Source organism: Tympanuchus pallidicinctus, unplaced genomic scaffold (genome assembly GCF_026119805.1).
Source record: "Tympanuchus pallidicinctus isolate F22 unplaced genomic scaffold, pur_lepc_1.0 scaffold21, whole genome shotgun sequence".
Classification (NCBI taxonomy): Eukaryota; Metazoa; Chordata; class Aves; order Galliformes; family Phasianidae; genus Tympanuchus; species Tympanuchus pallidicinctus.
Window position 1 is genome coordinate 12,775,374 of NW_026294733.1, and position 18,966 is coordinate 12,794,339.

At 51.5% G+C, this 18,966-nt stretch overlaps 1 protein-coding gene across 1 annotated transcript in view; it reads left to right on the forward strand.

Annotated features, from left to right (window-relative positions):
* Positions 1-18,966, forward strand: part of CYSTM1 (cysteine rich transmembrane module containing 1) — a 62,554-nt gene that overhangs the window by 20,587 nt on the left and 23,001 nt on the right. Inside the window, exon 2 of the mRNA XM_052684455.1 lies at positions 17,174-17,517. Within this exon, the coding sequence (XP_052540415.1) occupies positions 17,174-17,517 (344 nt within the window). The remainder of the gene's footprint in view (positions 1-17,173; positions 17,518-18,966) is intronic.

Genomic DNA, 18,966 nt, shown 5'->3' on the forward strand with positions numbered 1-18,966 from the left:
GTGCATGTCCAGCCAGTTGGCTTCAACCTCAGGTAAGACATTCATAGTTGCTATTTACAGAATGGAAACAGAGGCATAACAAGGAACCTCCACTTTGGGTTCCTAAGGCAGATGGTCAAAGAAAAGGAAAGAAAACCTGAAAGGTGCTAAGCCTCATCTGGGAGGTTAGAGGAAATGGAAGTAACCTGGGACTTTGGTGCTCAGAAACATCACAAAGAGATGCGTTGTGAGGCTGAGCGCATCCTGGTCTGAACAGTGACAACATACAGGCTTCCTGCCCTCCCCTCACAGCCCTGCTCTGGGCAGTGAGCTGCTGGATGCTTTTGTCTGCTCTGACCATCCTCCCTTTATCTTTTCTATAGACCTTTTTTTTTTTTTTTTTTTTTGTGTGTGTGTGTGTGCGTGTGTATTTTAAGGCTTTTTCTCAATTTTCAACATCTCTGTTTTCTGCTTTTAAACATATTTGCTAGGCATCAGGCCACCTTTGACAAATCAAACATTCAAATCTTTTCAAAGCTCAAATACAGCTGAAGCACAATGACAGGCAGTCCTGAGCTCTTGTTCTTCCGACAGAACATATAAACCCAGACAGTTGTGTCTAAACGTGACATGTCTGCACATGGTTTCCCAACACCTCTCAGGAGATGCAGAGCCTCCTTTTTGCTCCTCAGAAACCTTTGTCTGAAGAGATTTTTGGTGCTTGAAGACTGCAAATAGGGCAATTGCTTCAGCCATTGTTCCCCCAGCAAAATGACTCCAGTGCATGAGATGTACTCTTATTTCTGTCCAGATCTTACACCTATCCCAAGTACATGTAATGGTCATGAGATTACATAAAATGCTCATCTGTTTAAATAATTCCCAGAGAATAGCACAAACAAACATTACAGAATTTGTGTCATGCAATCAGGTTCCAAACCTGGAGAAAAGGAAGTGATGACACTCACCTATACAGTCTTTCAGGCTAATTGACTATGAAATCTGTGATCTTAGTTGACAGTGTCATAGTGCTTGAACTGGTATTCACAAAAACCTTGGGCTCGGCCCCGCTTTCTGCAGTCTCCAAGGAAGACTGGGGCAGATTTACTTAGAGCTATGCTGGAGGACTCCAAAGCAGAGGTGATTAGACTTGACTGTAATGGTTTAACCGTTACAATGGCTGTCCCCTTCGTGCTATGCCATCAGATGGCACTTCAGCCACACTCACAGCTTACCCAAACACGTGTACCATGGCTGTGAGCATAATGCTTGAAGACAACAGGGAGGAGGTGGTTGCAGGAGAAGTGGAGGCTTATGCTGGCACATCTCTTTGTGATTCAGCTTTCCCTGATGAGTTGCTTAAGTCACCTGAGGAATCATTTGAGGGTTTCTTACGCTCCCCTTCTCCAGAAGCTCTGCAGAGGGAATGCTGAAATGTACATTATTTGCATGTTGGTTTTTCAGATCCTTCCCTATTGGGCTCCTCTCCAGTCCTCCGGGGCTTCCTTGTGGGAAGTAGGGTGTCTCTCCCAAGACCATCCCGTCTCTATCGCTGCCAATCCATCTTGATCTTTTCCAGAGGGTAAGAGTAAGACTGCTTCTGGAAACGTGACCCTCCAGTAAGACCTCCCTTTACCGATTCCCTGCAGGATTTAACTTGAGTCCTGTTGTGGCTGAGAAGCAGCAGCAATGGGGAGGACTGTCTACCACTGTTCTTGGTAACCTGGTCCTGGGAGAGAGCCAAAACTACCCAGGCAGTGGTACAGCACACCCAGTACCAAAAATCAGGGAAACTTCAAGAAAGCATAAAGGTCCCCTGTGAATGAGAATAGCTACAGATAGGCCCTCTGAGACAACAGGATGCAGCCCCAAAATGATCCTGTCTTTGCTGCTGAGACTAGTGGAGGTGGCCTGGGATAAATAGTTGCTGTCTTGTGGGGCCCAGCACCCAGCGCTGTGTGCCAAGGACAAGGCACTGTCAAAAGAAACACTAATTAGTGTTAATTGCAACCAGTCAGGCAAACCAAAGAGCAGGAAGGAACCTAGGCCTGGTGAAGCCAGCCCCAGTCACAGAATCGTCGAATAGTTTGGGTTGGAAGAGACCTTAAAGATCACTTAGTGCCACTTCTTGCACAGGTGAGGACAGGCAGGCTGCCCAGCCGCAGCAAGGAGGCATTTGTGTGACGGATGATGGCAGGAGAACCCCAACGACTGGGGCCACAATGTCTCTACCCATCCTTCCCATGTCCCATCCAGACAGAAGTGCCTACATGCTGGAGCGTGTGTACAGCTCTGCACAAGCTGCTAGCCTTGCAAGCAGTCTCTATTTCCAGAAAGGTTTATGTGCTTCAGATTGGGAGACTGCTGCAAAGCATAGGGTGGCTTGCTGATCTTCCATGGGATTCTGACTACTTCAGAACCGTAGAAACTGGGTGAGATATTGGGAGATGGCACGTCCCAAAGCAAGTCTCCCTACCAAATGCTCCCTACCTCCTGGGCCACACTCTGGCTTGATGCACATGGACCACCTGTCCTAGAGAGGTTAAATCCATCTTCTTCAGCTATCTGAGGAAGAAAATAGTAGCATTACCAACACCAGTGCCCAGCATCTGCTTTCTGTTTTCTGCAGTTTGCAGAAAGGCCATGTTGCCTTCAGTTGTCCATCACCTATATCTGTAGCACTTTCAGCTTTAGCTCCTTTTGCCTCAGAATCCTTACAAGCTCAGTGTGCCCTGAGCAGATCACTGAGCTTAGAACCAAGAACTGCAGCATGAGCTGGGTCAAACACTACAGCCCACCGGCGAGCCCCAGGGTGCCTCCCTGGGACAATTATGTGATGAATGGGGAGTTTTGGCTTCTTTCAGAGAGCAATATGAAGATTTTTCTCTTTCGTTCTTTTAATGTGACTCTTCATCAGCAAGTCTGTCCTCAAATCTGCAGACATTATTTGGTACACAGATCCTGATGGGTACTGAGGAGCAATGAGAACTGAGTTTGAAATCTCGCCCCTTTCCTTTCTTCCTTACACATTCCACACAGTTTCTCCTGGAAGACAGATAATATTTCTCTCTCTGCACACTCTGGAATAAAAAGCAGAGCACAGATACACAGACAGGCATCACAGTGGCTGCTGAGCCAGGATCCATCCCCCAGCTCTCAGAGAGACAGCAGAGCACGGACTGGGACATCCGCCTGGCCCTGGGCTCCTGCTGCATGGCTGAGAGCACGCAGGATATGTGCACTGTGAGCAGGATGGAGGAGCAAAACCTTTCCCTCTCTGCCAGCCCTTGTGCCCCCCCCCCCCCCAGCCTAACTGTGCATTGTTCATTTTTTGATAGACTACGTGGGGTGGAGACCCACTGGAAGACCTTTCTGAAAAGGTCTGGAAGGAAAGCTCAGTCTTCTTGCCTTGCTAGTAAATTCCCATTCATGCATGGTTTCTCAAATGCCTTTTGAGTGCTTTCCTGTACTCTCTGTGCCAGCAATGATTCAGGCTTGGAAGGGCATTGTCAGGCAATCCAGCGCTGGTCTCGCTAGGAGACGCCGTGTGTTCAGCAAGAGCAAGAACGAAGTGCCCTCTGGTGGAAACTCCTTATGTTACTTATTATCTTAGCTGGGGGTATCCCGCTCTTATTTCTCCTCAACATCCCCTGCCAAACCTCCCCTGGATCTTTGCTGGGACGTCTGCGTTCTGGTGCCAGTGTAGCTCCTGCTCTGCCAGGTCCATGCACTACGGGCACCTCACATCCTGCTTTGCTACCCGTTTCTGCAGCAGACTTCAGTGTGTCTCTGATCCCACGTCTGCTGTCGGCCAGAACAGCACCATGAGCTGGGAGCTCAGCTCAGATTGCTGCCCACATTTCAGCACACCTGCACAGTACTGCCCAGCAGCTCTCTGTTGAACGAAAGCTGCTGCAGCTGAGCGTGCTCAGAGCATGTCATCCCCAGCCCCTCCCCACTGACATTTGTATTTCTCAGCCAATTTTTGCAAAATTTTGCACGTGGCAGATGTCAGGTAATTAACTTCCTCTACACTGCATTAAAAGTGGTGTCCAGGCAGGAGGGTGAAATCATTGCTCCTCCACCACTATGGAGAGACTGCAGTGAAAGCTTAGCTGCAGCACAAGCCCTTGGAGACACCACGGGAAACTGTTTTATAACCCTGCTTTCCCCAAAACTCTTTTCACAACGTGCTGCTCTGTTTATTCTGAACAGAATATCTTACAGAGGCATTACTTTAGAACAAACAACACTGGAGATGTCTGCATAATGGCTTTGTTGGCTCTGGAACGAGAGGATATTAAAGAAAATCAAACTGGTTCGTCCAAAATAAGATTAAAATTAGCTTGACAACTTGCTTAAACATGAAAACATTTCTAGTCACTGGTCATGCTACCCAGTGTGATCCTGATGCGCTCACCCATTCGGTTCTGCTCTGCTCAGAAAGGGAGGAAGCTGTGGAGAACTGCAAAGCAAAAGTGAGTCTAAACTGGGATCTCCCCAGGTGTCACAGGATGTGCCACTGTGGCATCCCACAGACCTGGGGCAGACATGCCAAGGCACTGCAGTGGGATGTAGAGAAGGCACGGCAGTGAGATGCCACAGGAGCTGTCACAGAGGAAGGGGGAGTTTGGGCACACACAGCTTCAGGGAACACAGTGCTGGAGGGGATCTCTGCCTGAAGGCCCAGCCCTGCCTTTCCACCCACCTCCATGCTGCTGTTCAAACTTCATAGTCTCAAACCCTCACATGCATGTCCCCTCTTCTATGCAGAAACTGCCTCAGCACCCTGCTCGGCTTGCTGCCAGACAGTGCTGGTCAGCAGGGCAGCTCGAGATGAGGGCATGGGGCCCTCTGATCCCTGCTCCAGAGGTGCAGAGCTGCTCTCACTGTGCCGATTGTATAGCTAGGTTATTATAAATGGCTTTAACAGCAAAAGGAGAGTGACCCATGATATTTGGCTAAAACTCAGCTTTGCCAAAGCATTAATTCCACAGGAAGGACTTGGCTGGATGAAGGCTTTTAAATTAGAGGCAAGACTGACAGTGGCTTGTTTCTGTTTATGCTGTTCCTGGCACTCAGACAAGATGCTCATATAAAATGCGTGCAAATTAAAAATCAGCACCAAGACTGTGAAATGATGTTGCCTGAAGCTGACCCCTTTAATTTGTATTTCAGCCAGCTAAACAAATATTCTGTATCTCACAGGAGCAGCTCAGCACACAGCAGTTTTGAAAAATCCAAAGTAGTTGTGTAGCTGTATAAATACAGACCAAAGAAGATATGTATGTACTGATCATTTCTCCTGGCCTGTACAATAAATCAGTTAATCCTGCAAACTGTCAGACACTTTACTTGTTCTTCTGTAGTCAAGTTCAGCCCAGGTGTTCATTAGCCAGGGCAATGGACACGGCTCATACCATACACCTTGGTACCTACACAGTGGAAGCTCATAATGCAACATAATAAGTGTACATGGTCAGTGTCTTGGTCAGCTTCAAGACCAGCAAAGGAAGCAGCTCTGAAACTTTCCAGTACGGTCAGTACAGCATAGCAGGGAACCTCTCTTAGGTTTTCTAATCACAGCCCTTTGATGAATGGACACCAAGTAGCATATGCTCAGTTGGCCTACTCTGTCTTTCCTGCTCCAAAACTCATCCTGTCCTTTCTATGAAGTCTCAGAATCACCAAACCAGAGAATCAAAGAGTGGCTGAGGCTGGCAGGGACACCTGAGTCTATCTTCTCCAACACCTGCTCAAGCAGTGCCACCCAGAGCAGTGCTCAGGGCCATGTCCAGGATGCTTTTGAATATCCCTAAGGAAGGAATTCCATTCCAACCTGTGCCACTGCTGAGACACTCTCACATTAAATAAGTCCTTTCTTAAGTTCAATGGGAATGTCTTGTGTTCCAATTTGTGCCTATTGCACCTTGTCTGGGCATTGGGCACCATGAAGTAGAGCCTGGCTCTGTCCTCTTTGCACCTGCCTTCAGGTGTTTATAGACAGTGATGAGATCCGTCTGAGCCATCTCTTTTCCAGGATCAACTGTCCCATCTCTCAGCCTTTCCTTGTAGGGGAAGTGCTCCAGCCCCTTCATCACCCTCACGGCCCTTCGTTAGCCTCTCTCCAGTAGCCCCACATCTGTCCTGGGCAGCCCAGAACTGGAGCCAGCTCTCCAGCTGTGGCCTCACAGGAGCTGAGCAGAGGGGCAGCACCACCTCCCTCCCCTGCTGGCAGCACCAGGCCTAACGCAGCCCGGGACACCTTTGGCCCTTGCAGCACAGGCGCACTGTTGACTCGCATTCACCTCAGGGTCCCCCCGCACCCCCAGGCCTTTCCTGCCAGGCTGCTTCCAGCCGGGTGCCCCACCGTGTCCTGGGGCCTGGGCTTGTTCCCCCCAGGGAGGGCTCTGCCCTCCGCCTTCCTGAGCCGCAGGAGCTTTGTGGCAGCCCATGGCTCCAGCCTGCCCGGGGCTCTCTGGACGGGGACACAATCTTTTCCTCAGTCTTCCTTTCATTATGATGTTCTTGGAGTAGCCCTTCTCAACATCCCTGTTCAGATTCATCTCTGCTAGGGCTTTAGCCTTCCTAACTTCATCCCTGGGTGCTCAGACAGTGTCTCAGTGTTCCGCCCAGGCTCTTTGTTCTTTCTTCTGTGACTCTGTTCATCTCTGTAGCCTTCCTGGCACTTCTGCCTGACTTCCTGTTCTTAGGGATGGATCACTTTTGAGCTTGGAGGAGGTGACCCTCAGACATGAACCAGCTTGCTTGGGTCCCTCTGCCTTATCCGAGCAGACTCTTCTAAGCAGACCCTCAGAGGCCAAAGTCTGCTACCCAGACATCCAGGGTTGTGAGCTTACTGTGTGCCCTTCTCTTTCCCCTTAGCGTCTTGAAGTCCATGATCCATGTCTAATGCTCTTCTGACCTTCAAATTGAGGACTGAAGGACTTCCAACACCTTCCCCCATCTGTCCCTAGCACCCAGACAGTGTATTTCTTCTCCAGTCAGCACTGGACCCTCCACATCTTCTCCCTTGAACCTGAGGGTTGTTTTCAGACATCTCACTTCATGTTGATTGGAACTGAGTTTTTCCTTCTGTTAACTAATCTGGAGACCAAGTATTTCACTCGGTCACATCCTGCAGACTGTGCCTGCTGCTCCCCAGGTTGGCTTTAGCTCTGTTTGAAGGAGGTTCTCAAAAGCAGACTTCACCCAGCTCCTTACAAACTGGGATGTGCCCCTGAAAGCAGCAAGCTGGTTTTGCCCTGCAGTGAAAGCTACAGAGAGCTGTTGTGGAGTGTGATCCTTGGTTTTCAGGATGAGAACATACTGTAATTAAGGAGATCAGGGGAAGTCTGGTTAGGCAGAAGTTGCATATCAGTGTGAAGTGCTGCACTGACATCCCATTTCACAGCTTGCTTTGTAGTTTTTCCACTCGGAGACAGACACTTGATTAGATCTGTCACTGCTAATGCACATATCTGTAGGGATCAGAATGCACAACACACAGCTGTCTTATAGCCTATAAAACCTGTTTAATGGGTGTCAGGTATGTAAACAATTGATCTTAAACTCTGCAGCTCCTGGCAAGCACCAAAGCTCGGCCACCTCCTTCAAGAAGCTGTTTAAAAGACATTCATGCCCTGGTGGGCTCCCAGGTTCCCAAACCTTATTCAGCAACCAGCAGAAGCAGTGGCACAGCCAGTACTCGGACTGATTTTCACTGTTCTATCCTTGCCCAGAATTACAGGTCCCCTTGCACTACGGGGCTTTGGACAGGTGCAGCGGCCGGTGAGTGGCACAACTGCAGTATTTCAGAAAACAGGCTGGGGACAGTGTGACTGGGCAGGAGCAGGAATGAAACAGCCAGAAATTGTCACCATCTCCCAGCAGCCAGTGAGGTGAAGTGATGGCTCGATCCTCCAGGGCTCTGGCTTTCACAAAGCCTCCTGGGCATTTGCTGCTCCCCAAGTGAAGCCAAGCCCAATGAAAGGATGCATACTTCCATATATGAGCCCTATGGATACATCACAGGGACCTACTGGCCTTTTCTCCCAGAACTAGGGCACCGTGCTAAAGGGTGACAGCAACTGCAGAGGTCAGAAGTCTTGGCACTATATGGATTGGAAAGCTGGAGCAAGAGGCCAAAAGAACTATAAATATGCCCTTTCACAACAGAGCTTCTTTGGTCTGTGTTTTACACCTCTGCTCATTGCAAAGCAGCACGTGCCTTTCTGGAAGACTGAAATGAAACCATGGGCAGACAATCAAAAGATTGCTTTTCTGGACTCCCTGCCACACTGCAGCTCCCAAGCAATGCACCTGTCTTTGTTGCTGCACTCCTCTGAAGTTCTCTCCAACAAGATGCTGAGAGCTGTGTAGGAGACGATGAGGAGATGCCTGTGGGACTCCTGTCTCTCTCTGGGACTCCTTCCTCATTTGCCCTTTCTGCCAAGGCCACCAATGTGCCCCTGAACTTCACGTCTGGCCACAGTTCCATTTTCTCCCATCCCTGGATTTCGATATTGTTTCCTCTGCTCATCCCCACACGTCCCTCCTAAAGCTCCTGTGCTTTCACAGTAAAAATGCTGTTTTTATTTCCTCCCTTAGCTGTTACACTGTTTTACATCAGCTCTCTTCATCCTTTTATATGCTTTTTTTTTTTTTTTTAAACATGTAGCAATGTTCTGTAAACCATTCTAAAACACCGCAGTTCAGGGAAAATGCAATGCTCCTGGAAAGAAACTTGCATACTCACTGTTATTTTCCTCCTGAAATGCAATTTCAGTGACTCACCCTGGTACCACACTGCAGTGCACAGCCATTGTGTGGATTTTCACCCAATCTCAAGCAGTCACAATTCACTGCTCTAGTTTTTGGGCCAACTAAATCATTAGGAAAATAAATGTAAAATAAAATCCTCCTGGTAAATAGCTGGCTGGCTGAGCACGCAGCCCCTTGGGATAGCAAGGGAAGAAACAGGCATTCAGTGCTTTCAATGGCTGTTTGTAACCAGTGTGACTGAGCTAGTGGGAGCTCCTGTATGAACACAGGTTTCTCTAATGAGAGCTGAACCCTTTCCATCGCTATTTCCATCCCCTCTCTCTCCTCATCTTTATATCATCAACAGTCCTTTCTCAATCACACTTCTACTCCCCACCTCTATCCTATCCCTTCTCTCTTCATCTCTACATCAAACCTCTCCCTTCGCATCTAAATCCCACTGCAATCACCATCCCTATCCCATCTCACCCATATGCCATCTCATCCCATTCCCATCTCATCCACATTCCCATCCCTCTACCTCTTCCATACCCATTCTCATCCCATTCAATTCCTACCTCATTTCCATTTCCATCCTAACAAATCCCCATCCTTCTCTTTTGTATGAAGGCCCCAACTATCCACCACTGAAGGGAGAGGTTTCTTGTGACTTTTCCAGGGCAGATGACAGTGCCAGGTGGCCCCACAGGAGCTACTGGGGAGTGTGCATCAGGACATGGACCAGAGCTCACTTCCATGCTCTCTGCTGCCCCAGGATGAAAAGGCAGGCCCAACCCAGGGCATCACCCAGAGCACTCGGCCTCAGCCTTGCTTGCACAGTTGCTTCACTGTTCCAGAAACTGTCAGCCCACAGTCTGAGAATGCACATCCCTGGCTTTTCCAGGGCCATTCCCCACCTCCTTCCCAGTGCAGAGAGGCAAGAGCTGCTGATTTTGGTTATGACAATGGCAGGACAGCAGGAAGGACATGCGCTGCCAGTCTGGATATCCTAACTCAAACCCAGGGCACCAAAGTCCAGCATCATCCTAACACAACTTCCAGGAAAGGGCAGACCACAGCTGTGCACCAGGTGCCAAGGATGCTGCTCCCAGGGATGGTGGCCTCACCATCCCGGATCCATCTCACAGAGCCAAACTCTGCCACAGTGATTTTAATTTTGCTAGGCCCTCAGAGCCAGGCTGCGGGTCCCTGTGGGGCTGTGGGAGCAGATAGAAGACTGTCTCAGGTCCCTCTGCCCTGCTGCACTGCTCCAGAGCCTGTGTCATCCTGTGGACATGCACTTCGCAGAAGCCGTGCCCAAACACAATCCCTCCTGCTGCCTCTCTCAAGTCCCTGTTTGAGCCCAGGGAGCTGAAGCTGAGAGTCTGGAGCAGAGCAGGACAGGAGAATAAAGCTTGTAGCTCTGCCCCACTGAAGCCTGTAAGCTGGACACCAGCCTGTGCCAGAACAGAACCAAGCTCCTGGGCCAGCAGCTCAACCATCGTGGCACTGCCTGAATATATTAGAGGGTTCCAGTGCACGGCCCTGCAGAGCAAGCCTATCCCCCTCTCCTGTCCTACCGAGTTCCTCCAGCAGCTGGCCTAGAGCTGGGCAGGGGTGCCTAGGGGCTGTGTGATGCTGCAAGCACAGCCCACCCATGTAGGTTTCTCCAAAAGAAATGCCTCCTATTTATCTCCATGGGAACTACAACAGATACAAAGAGCACAAAACTACTATTTGTTAGACAAAACTCTCAGCTACAAAACAATGTTTTTCAATGTAGTCCCACTGTTAGTTGTGTATTTTTGCTAGAAATGAACAAGAGCCCGCATGTCACACTCATAAAAACCTGTACCAGTAGAGGTGACCCACACCATTCACTGGTTTCCATAAATATTCAGCAAGCATCAATGAGTGTCAATGGGTGCAATTTTTTCAACATTTCAACAAGCATTCAGTTTCACACCTTTGCTTCATATGCACTTCCACGTCAGACGCCGTTTTGTCAGACTGCTGCCATCTGTCACACGGCAACAGAATATTACGGAATACTGGTGGAAGGTCCAACCTTTACTTCCATCCCACCTCCATCCACCTCTGACATCATGGGCCCGCATAATGAAATAGGAGACATTACTTTCGGAGCAACCCCCATTTTTTCCTGCCTCAGAAGTCCGAATGCTAGAGTCATGCCAGCTGTGCAGGACTGGGAGCAGAGCCCACTATGACGCAGGGATGTGCATGGAGCTGAGCTGTGTCAGGGGCTCTGGCATCTGTTGCAGGTGTTTCTCGGCTTCCTCCTTGATAAGATACCTGTGGCCACCAGCACAACAAGGCAGAGACAACAGGCACAGTGTAACCCCACCTATTATGACCTGCAGCTGTCTCCAGGCTTTTCATAGCAGTGCAGGTCTGGTGAGCCCAATAAACCTCAACCAAAAGGCGTAATGAAAGTTTTGCACAGGTTTCAGGCTTCAGAACTTCACCAGCAGGCCTCTGGATGGGGCCAAGGGGTCACATATCCCACGGCTGTGCAGGATCCACAGTCTGGCATCCTCTTGATCATCTTTATATGTCAGGACCCCAATGGAAGATGCCTTCAGAACCCCCAGCAAACACAAGTCTGCATTAATTCCCTAGGAAGGGACCCCACGGGTTCCAAGATCAGCTCTCTAGAGCTGTGGGGCTCAGCTGGCTGAGCAGGTTGCCCTCAGCCTAGCCGAGTTTGGGGACCCTGAGGGCACACCAGCCTGGCCATGCAGCCTCATGCAGGTTGCTGCTGCGTGATGGGAAATGCAGGCTGCAGTGCCAGGGATGGAGGCCTGGTAGGCAGCTGGACAGTGCTTCCACATGGCAGGACATCACTGTGCTCCAAGTCCTCTTGGCCATGCTTTTACCACACTCTCCACCAGCCCATGCCCTGCTGGTCCAGGGATCTCTATGACCAAGGCCCGACCACCCGGGCAGCCTCTTGCCACCAGAGAGAAATGGTGGCCCTGTCTCCACTATGAACCACAGCAGAGCCCATAGGGATCATCTGATCCCCAGTACTCTTTGCTTCTGGGAATAGCTTTTTAGCACAAAGCAGAGGTCTCTGTCACTACAGCTGGCTTCAGCTGATGGACCATTCCACTAACCCAAGTGGGACAAGGGGCTATGCCACCTAAGACCAGCCCTACGAGGGATAAAAGCACCCCAAAAGATAGCAATGCTGATTAATAATAACAACATAAATAATATAATAATATAAATAATATGATAATATAAATCAGATAATATAAATGAAATAAATATAATAATAAGATAATAATAATAAAAATAAGAACAGGCTGAAAGTTGCAGAAGCCAGGCTATCCACAGGAAACCTCTCTATCTTCTGTCAGAAGTGGGGGCTGGGTATCCTCAAGGCCCAGAAGCTACAAGGTTCTGTCTGGAGCAGCCACATTCCAGGAGGATGCCTATGGCAGCTGCAATCTATTCCCACTCTGCTCTTCTGTGGAGCAGAGGCTGAGCCCCAGGCTGTGCCAGCAGGCCCGATGGGGTGCTGGCTGAACTGGTTGAGCTGCTGGGAATGTGGGAGCAGCCAACCCTGCAGAGCTCCAGTCAGCTCTTCCACGCACAAAAATCAGCTCAGCTGGCAGCCAAAGTCATCCAGACTGAGCCTTTTCTACCTCTGGGATTTTCCCCAGACTCACAGCACTTCCTAAAACGATTTCAGCCTTTGACGCCTTCCTTTTGATCCCTTTCTGTGCCAGCACCTTACCCAGTAGGATGATTTCCTGGGCTGCACAACAGACCAGAAGAATGGATTTTTCATGCAGAAGCTGCCACATCTCTCCAGCATGGACAAAGCTGAGATGACCTGGGTCCCACTCCCACTGCCAGGCAGTGGAAAGTCAGTGCTGGAAACTAGCACAGCACAGCCAGCCGTGAGTTTTCCCTGTGCCCTCAGGCTGCTAAGCTGTTGCTGAGGTATCTGAAAGTAAGGTCAGACTGCAGAGGGCTGGCATAGCCCTTTATTGGTAGACAGTGGTGCCTATGTGCTGTTCCATGTGATATAAATAGTGTGAGAATGAGATGTGCAAGAGGCCACAGCCAGGGAAACATTCTGGCAGGGTTTGATTTCAGCAGGTCCCATGGGCCGTGGGGCAGCACAGGCAAAAGGATTGCAAGCAGATCACAAAACTGTGCTGTGAAAGCTGGTATTGCTTGAGTCAAAACCCTTTGGCTTAGTGGCACAGGGAGCTTCTAACATGGGTCACAGGGCTCCGAAGTCATGCAAACATGCAAAGATAAGAGCCCTTGGAGAGAGGACGTCTGGTGTGGGCCATGCCCAGGTCTTCCATGACAGGGTCCAAAACCCCTAATCTTTCCAGCTCTTAACAGAGAAACTGAGCAAAATCAAGGTCTGTAAAGAACTGCTGCTGAGGCACAAGCCACAGCCTGGTAACTGTTGAGTGTCTCACAAATGGCCCTGCAGAATGGGGGGTGTGCCAGAGACATCCCAGCTTAGTCTCTTAGCCACACAGCAGCTTAAGGAGAGAGATAAATATTTTTCTTATTTGGTGCTGTTTTGAGTTTTGTCTTCCCTCTAGTGCTCTTGTCCCGCACCCTCAGCTGGCCTGCACTGAAGTGGGGTGGTTTGCCTAACTAATAGCAACCACTGAGACATTGTTCCCTGTAAAATTTCCTCTCTTCCCCTTTCACAGACATCAGCTGAGCCTTGGGGAATCCAGCAGGACCATAGGGAAACTCATGTTGAGGTCTTTCTTTGTTCAATCTCGTCTTACACCACATGTTTTCCCCAGATAACCTGGTCTCAGAGCACTGTGTCCACATGGACATCTGCTGCCTTCCACACACATCAGTCTCCCAGCGGCAGGGACTGATCCAAGCTCTCCCAGGAACCTCCTGGTCTCCTGGCCAAGTGGGAATGGGTCATGGCCAGCTCACTCGTCACTCCCATAGGAGGTAGCAGATCCATGCCAGTGCTGGCCCTAACACAGCTTAGAGGCTGATTTATGGTTGCTTTGAAGTTCTTTTGCACAAGTGCAGCTGAGCAGTGCTGCTCTGCCCTATCATGCTCCAAACATCGTGCCACAGGCTGTGCAGGAGCCAGCATCAGAGCGGTGACACGGGGTCCTGATGGAGATGAGCATCCGATACCTCACTGGCAGCACCTCCTGGCCCTGTGGCATGGGCCTAAAGCACAGCGATGGCAGAGCATCCCGTCTCTGAGGCCCACAGGGACCGGGAGCACAGCGAGGACAGGGTATCCCATCCCTCATTCCCTCCACAGACCTTGTGATGTTTGCTGCCTGGCCTTGCAGCAGCCAGCACGTTCTGCAGAGCATCAACATCTCTGCTGCTGGGTACCCCCAAGGTGACATTCCTGCATGGCCTGTTCCACCAGCAAATTCCCCTTCTCATTCTGTCTGGCTCTGCTCTGCCCGCTCCAGGCCACGTCTGCCTCCTCTCACTGCACTGCCCAGGCTTCCTGCAGCCCCGCGCAGCCCTCAGGGCTCCCAGCACTGCTCCAGGCTCCTGGAGAAAACCACACAGCGGCCTTGTGGTCTAAACGCAGGCAAGGTTTCGCAGCCCACATCAGCTCTGCCAAGCTGCCATTGATCTCTTGTGCTAGATCGGAGTCAAGCCAGCCCCTGAATGAAGTACTCTTGCAGGTTTACTGCTGCTGGTGTCTTGGTTTCCCACAGCTTGAAAGCCTCTGAAGCAGAGTCAGCAAAACTGAAACGTGTGTTACCTCACATGTGTGCTGCCCAGCACTCCCCGAGGTAAGGGGATTTCCTCCTGGCCCTGGCAGCTGCAGGATGGCTGCACCGTGCTCTTGGGGTGTGCCTGCTCAGCCCCCTGTGAGGCAACACTTGGAATGCACTGACTAGAGAGCAAGGTGATCACATTACTTTCTGGATGCAGATTCGTGAATGTGCTCTGCTGCATACCTTCCCCAGTACAAATAACGTCCCTTGAACAGCATGAGCCTTGGGGTGGCTCATAGGGGGGCCTTCCTGACCTCCTATGCAAGCACTGGTGAGTTGATACCCATGTTTTTGAGGGTGACCTCTGCTCAGCCTTTTCTTGCAGACAGGAAGTCCAAGGTGGAACAAACTTCCATCAGACAGGCTGGGTGCACAGGGAGCATTCAAGTGTCTGAGATTAAGCTCAAACATTTCTTACATTGACAGAGGAAGAAAAGAGCTATGGCTGTAGTTTTACCTTCCAGTGCAAGTCCTTGAGCCTTGGCCCTTGCCAGGGGACCCACTTTCTTTGTTAGTGACAAGCCTGGCAATGCTTTATTTCCACACACCCAAGTAAAACAGCCTTTGTACCTTGCATTCCAGCATAAATCCTGCTTGACTGGGTGGTGAGGGAGCATAAAGCAGGACCAAAAGACACTAGGTGGGATGGAGCATAGAGACCCAGGTCTTCAGGGAGACCTGATGCAGGACAGCAGCTTGGGAAGGACCCAGAGTCCTAGAGCATGTGAGCAGCAGAACAGATCAGAACTGGACCAGGCTTTGAGGAAGGAGCTGTAGGTGTCCATTGTGTTCATTGCAGCTGAGTTGGACTATATGACCTTAGAAGATCTCCTCATCTCAAACAATTCTAGATATCTCCTTCTAAATCCTTGTGTCTCTCAAGCAATGAACATTTAAACTGTCAGTCTTCAGCAGGCAGGGCAGAGAACTTTCCAGTTAGCACAGATGATGCATGAGACAGACCTTTGTCCGGGGAAGGCCCTGAGTTCCAGCACACACAGTGCAGACCTGCCAAGTGTAGCCTGCATGGCAGCATTTTCATTCTGAAGTGTTTTATCAATCTGGGTCTGCTTGCCAAGTCCACAGCACTGCTGTGTGGGAAGAGCAAAGAAGAGGGCAGGAGTGCTGGACCAGGATCTCTCCACCTGGCACTAATGCAGATACAGATGTCTCACTCCAGCCCTTCTGCCCTCCAGACCCCTCCACCAAATGTGATAGCTGGCTGGCAAAGCTGTGCGGCCGTGCCTGCAGCCTCACATTACCACCCTGCAAGCCAGCAGGGTGTTTCATAAGGCTTTTGCAAGAGGTTTCACCTAATGACTGTGTGGAAAGAGATGGGAAATGCAAAAAGAATGGGGGCAAGCAAACAGCAGCAAGTTCTCTCCACAATGCTCTTGCACTCTGTTTTTCCCTCTCATTTTCTTTGCAGTGCTGTGTGAGCTCGGCTTTTGTACTTGTGCTCTACAAGGTCAAGCCATGCCTTCTTGCTTGTATCTCCTGGACAATAAGAGTGAACAAAATAAACAACAAAGACAAAAGCTGTGATTATAAAGCCTCTGGATTTACCCAGGGTGGGGAGGGCTAGGGAAGGTAAATCTTGCTCAACCAGAGTTTGCGGGCAGCAGAGTTTGTCCAGTAAGCTGAATTCACATTTCCTTTCCTTTCCCAGCAGGAGGAAAATGCAATACGCAAGAGAAATCCACTGGTAAAAGAAAGGGGCAGCAGGGGCTGTTTTGATAGGAGCAAAAACCTGTCTGTCCTGTAGCATCTCAGAGTGTTTAAGTAATGACATCAATGTGTCTCAGGAGATTTCTGCCCTCAGCTGCAACTCAGTAATGCCCACATTGCATGCACATGGGGCAGGAGCTGAACACTCCAGCTATGCCTGCAGGAGGCTCCTGCAGAGCTTAGGTAACTTCTTGTGATGTGCCAACACAGAAACTGGGCGAGCAAACTGCATCTGCCCTGGTCCACCAGGAGTCCCACTTCCTCCCATCCCATGGAGAACTGGATTGGAGAACCGAAATCCCAATCCTATGTGTGGGGTGAGATGGACAATGTGAAATCCCAGCCTCGTTTCCAGGGTATTCTCAACTACAAACACAGAATTTCTATTAGAGGGATTATAGTAGCATTGAAGTCTAGACTTCAATATCTGAAGTGCATGCAAACTGGGTAATTTAAAAGTAGATTTAAATATCGAGTTCATCTTAACATTTTAATGAAGCCAGTGTTTTTCAAAGTGCTTTCTAAGTTAATTTTTAACAAGACAATAGAGCGTGTCCATTGGCGCTAAAGGATCGAGGTAAGTTTAACGTTAACCAGCGGAACAACGTATACCTGCCGAACTGCACAGGCCAGACAGGCACGTCGTTCACCAAGGCATACACAAATAAACGCGCAGGGCAGCGCTCGGGGATTTGCACAGCTTCTCCCATGCTGAGCCCAGTTAAGAGCGCGGCGCCGCAGCGGCCCGAGTGCCCCGGCAGCTGCGGGTGGAACTCAGCCCCGCGCGGCGCAGCGCGGCCCCGTCCGCAGCTCCCAGCGCAGCACCGCTGTACCTCGCAGCCCGTGAGTCGCGCTCATGTGACGCTGACCCGTAGTCCTGACCCACCGCGTCCCTGACCTCGTTTATTTTACACTGCTTTCCCTAGAGCTCTCACGCACGTTTCCCGTCGGCCGTGACGGAAAGCCGTGATGCACTGCGCGTTCCCGAGCCCCTGCTGCACGGAGGGAGCTGGGGGACAACGGCGGGCGGCCTCACGCCGAGCTGCCGGCCCTCACCCCGCGCCGCCGGACCCCCACCCGGAACCCCCGCGGCCGACGCCACCGTCGCCCGTCTGCCCCTCCCTCCGGGCCGCGCCCCCCGCGGGGCGGTCTCACTGGAGGCACCGCCCCTCGGCGGCGCCCGGCTCCGCTCGGGGAGGGCTGGGGGCTCGCTCGGCTCTGGGTGCGTCACCGCCCGCGGCAGGTGCGGAGTGAGGCGGCGGCGCCGCAGGTACGGCGGGGAGCGGGGCGGGAGCCGCCGCGCGGGGTCCCGATGGCCACGGTGCCGCCGCTGACCTCGGGCCGTCCCCGCTTCCCCGCTCCTCCGAGGCGCGGCCGGGCTCCGCGGGGGGCGGAGGGGTTGCGCCGCCGGGGTAAAGGCCGCGAGGTGCCGGCGGGCCCGGGGGGAGGGCGGCGCCGCGCGGAGGCTGCCGCGGCCGCGCCGGATCCACGCTTCCCCTTCCCGTAGCTGCTCCGGGTAACGGAATGTCGCCGTGAAACGGGAGATGGGGGCGGGAGGCTCTCGGCCCCCCCCGGCCGCGGCCCCTCGGCGACCGTGACGGGAACGGCGTCGGGAGGGACCGCCCGAGCGGGGCTCGGCCCGACCCGGGGCGGGGGGAGAAGGCGGCGGCGGAGGCTTACGGCGGGCGGGCGGCCGGCTCCGTGCCCTGCAGCGTGCGGGAGGGCGCCGTGTGGAGCTGCTCCTGTGCCGGGAAGCGCTTCTCTCAGCCGCGTCGGTTATTGAGTACAGAGATAGTCGGGGGCGCTGCTGCTGTGTGGCACGGAGCGAACCTCGCGAAGTTGCGATCGGATCTCGGTGATTTTCGGGGGTAGTCGGGGGTCAGTGCGTTCCATACTAATCTGCAGTGCGCACAGCGGTGTTGGTTGGTTTTTTTTGTGTTTTTTTTTTTTTTCTTTTTTTTTTTTTTTTCCCCCAAGTACTGGAACTCGTGCAGCACTAACCATTACGGACCGCCTCCTCCGTGCCTGATAAAGGCCGTCTTTGTAAACTACGGGTTTCTCATTCCCCGAAGGGTTTGTGAGCAGAGTGCAGTCACTGCTGAGTGCTCTCGTCATGGAGGAATGCCCTGGAAGGGACTGAGTTCTGTGTGCAGCCTGACCGTGGCACCCTGCACCCCCTGGGCTGGGACGGAGCTGCCCCAGCACTGGGTGGTGTTGCACCGATGCTTGGCTGCAGCTTGCTGCTCACAGCCCGGGTGTGCCTGCTATCATGAGGTTCAGCATCTCTAGCATTGCCCTCAACTGATGATGGGGAACTACCTGGGGGGCTTTGTGTGCAGTTAGCAGAGGAACTGCTTGTTTTCTGGGGTAATTCTATGCATGTTCAGATTAATGTCCTGTTTTGTAGAAGGGCAGAACAAGTTAGTGTACCTCCAGGTTTTCAGCAAACGGATTTGTTCCTCCAGTTGCCTGTTGTCTGTGCCCACGCTGTAAGGAGCCAGGATCATTTGTATAGTGACAGTGGTTGAGCAAGCAGAGCTCATGTCTGATGTCAATATTTTCTACTCAATCAGCTGTGTGCTGTGCCTCTTAACTTCCTGTTTCTCAGCTGAAACCCTGTGGCTCAATGAGCAGAGAGGAGCACTCTGTCATTTTTGGGAAGTGGGGAAGACAGCGAGAAGCCTGAGTCATTCAGACATGCTCATTACTGCAGCTCTGG